This window comes from Sardina pilchardus, chromosome 17 (genome assembly GCF_963854185.1).
Source record: "Sardina pilchardus chromosome 17, fSarPil1.1, whole genome shotgun sequence".
Classification (NCBI taxonomy): Eukaryota; Metazoa; Chordata; class Actinopteri; order Clupeiformes; family Clupeidae; genus Sardina; species Sardina pilchardus.
The window spans coordinates 16,052,709-16,055,208 of NC_085010.1; the positions used below are offsets into that span (position 1 = coordinate 16,052,709).

General features: G+C 45.8%; 1 protein-coding gene across 1 annotated transcript in view; it reads left to right on the plus strand.

The window, feature by feature from the left end:
* The window catches only part of lamb1b (laminin, beta 1b), a 33,181-nt gene that overhangs the window by 23,646 nt on the left and 7,035 nt on the right, over positions 1-2,500 (plus strand). The window contains exons 25-26 of the mRNA XM_062517578.1: positions 1,230-1,414; positions 1,843-2,084. Of these exons, the coding sequence (XP_062373562.1) occupies positions 1,230-1,414; positions 1,843-2,084 (427 nt within the window). The remainder of the gene's footprint in view (positions 1-1,229; positions 1,415-1,842; positions 2,085-2,500) is intronic.

The following is a 2,500-nucleotide window of genomic DNA, read 5'->3' on the forward strand; positions in this document are numbered from 1 at the left end:
CACACACAGACATACAGTACACATACACATACACATCAGGGGTGGGAATTGGCAAAAGAATGACAATTCGATACTATTGCGATATTTGGGCCACAATTCGATATTATTGCGATTCTAAACATATTGCGATACAACAAGTATTGCGATTCGATTCTGCGATATATTGCTATTCATGTCTCTCATATTGTTCGAAGGCATTACAAAAAATAAGGAAAATAACACTGTTCAACTCACTTTGTCATGGCATGGTGCATATCAAGGTCCTTACTATTTGCTTTTTGTTGAAAACCGAAACACACCCACACTTTCAATTTGAAATTGCCGTTGAATGCACAATAAAACGCCACAACAAGCGCCACCTTGTGAGCGTAATATCTTCAATTTCTCCCTTGGGGATCAATAAATTATCCATCTATCTATATATCTATCTATCTAGCAAATTCAATGTGATCAGAGTAAACCCTGAGTAAACTCGCCTCAAATAAAAGTAAAATAGATAATTAAATTATATAATTAAGTATTGCGATACTTGAGCTACTCGTATCGATATAATTGCATGCACAAAATATCACGATACTGAACAGAATCGACTAACCACTAATACGTAAGGGATAATCAACGACGCGCCGTGCGTTTATAGGAAAATAATGCACGTTCGAAGTGGTAATAAGGACCCGACGCCGCAGGCGGAGGGGACTTTACACTTCGATAAGTGCATTATTTTCCTATAAACGCACAGGGCGCGGAGTTGATTATCCCGCTTATACCACTGCTACTACCATTTTCGTTTATATTGCCGCTGTCTTAGATACAACATTGCTGGTTTTACCGTTACATTCACATTGGCGAATTAATATTCAAGTGTAATAAGCCCAAAAGAAGGGAACTACTTCATAGCCGTGCGGTATATAGAAAAATAATGCACGTTCCAAATAGCGCATCACAATAGGAAATTTGACCAAGCAGTGGTATAAACATACACATTCATGCACACGGACACAAAGACTCACATACACACACGGACACACACACACATCCACATTGGAGACTTAACAATATCACCTACAGTATATAATTCTCTTCATCCCTCTCTCTCTCTCCCTCTCTCCCTCCCCTTCATCTCTCTTTCTCCCTCGCTCTCTCTCACTCTCTACTCCTCTCCCTCTTTCTCTCTCTCCACTCATCTCCCCCCCTCCTCCTCTCCCTCCTCCCTCCCTCTCCATGTCCAGGGAGCTGGTGGCGTACCTGTCCCGCTCGCTGAACGTGACGGAGCTGACTCTGGAGGTGCTGTCTGAGGAGCACAACAGGACGGGCGCCAAGCTGGAGGAGCTGGAGGTGGAGGCGGCCAAGCTGCACCAGACCGTCAGGGACGTGCAGGACCAGGTGGAGCAGGTGAAGAACTCCAACATCAGAGGTGCGCACACATACACACACACACATACAGCACACACACATACTGTACACACATACACTCATACATACACACACACACACAGACATACATATACATACACACACACACACACACAGACATACATACTGTACATATACAGTATACACACACACATAGAAAAACACACCCACACACACGTACGTACATACATACACATACACACACGCACAGACATTCTCATTCATACACTCAGGTCCATAGCAAGGTTGCATGGATGATATGATACACATGTGTGACAGACAATAATGCTGACATGCACACACACACACACACACACACACACACACTTTGCCATCTGTGCAAATACACACAGTCAGACAAGCATGATTCACATACCTGATATTCTCTCTCTCCCTCTCTCTCCCTCTCTCTCTATCTCTCTCTCACAGGAGCCTCTGACAGCATCACTAAATACTACCATCAGTCCATTGAAGCAGAGCAGCGTGCCGACAGCGCCACCTCTGGCCCGTTGAGTGCAGTGGAGGAGTCGGCCGCTCTACGGCAAACCACAGAGGACATGATGAACCGCACCAAGGAGGAGTTTGACCTGAAGCAGGAGCAGCAGACCAAACAGCTGGAGGAGCTGGCCAATGAGATCGAAACCCTGGACCTATCAGCACTCAGCATCACGGTACAGTAACCAATCAGCATTCAGGAAAATATGGAGGCTTCCTGTCATAGGAATCTTAGGCAAAGATTATGTAGATTACGATTAAGTTAAGGCGGAGAGGCCCCAGTCGTGGCGCGACTGGCTGGGGCACCTGCACCGCACGCCGGCGACCCAGGTTCGATTCCCGCCCCGTGGTCCTTTCCGGATCCCACCCTACTCTCTCTCCCACTCGTTTCCTGTCACCCTACTCTGTCCTGTCTGATTAAAGGCATAAAAGCCCCAAAAAATATCTTTAAAAAAAAAAAAGTTAAGGCGGAGTAAGATTCTCCATCAGAAGCCACTTCCAGAAATCCCACTCTATGTACAGCACTGTTCCATTGAAGTCTATGGCCTCTCCTCTGCGTAAAGGGGTATTTTTAACCCCCGCCCCTCGTGCT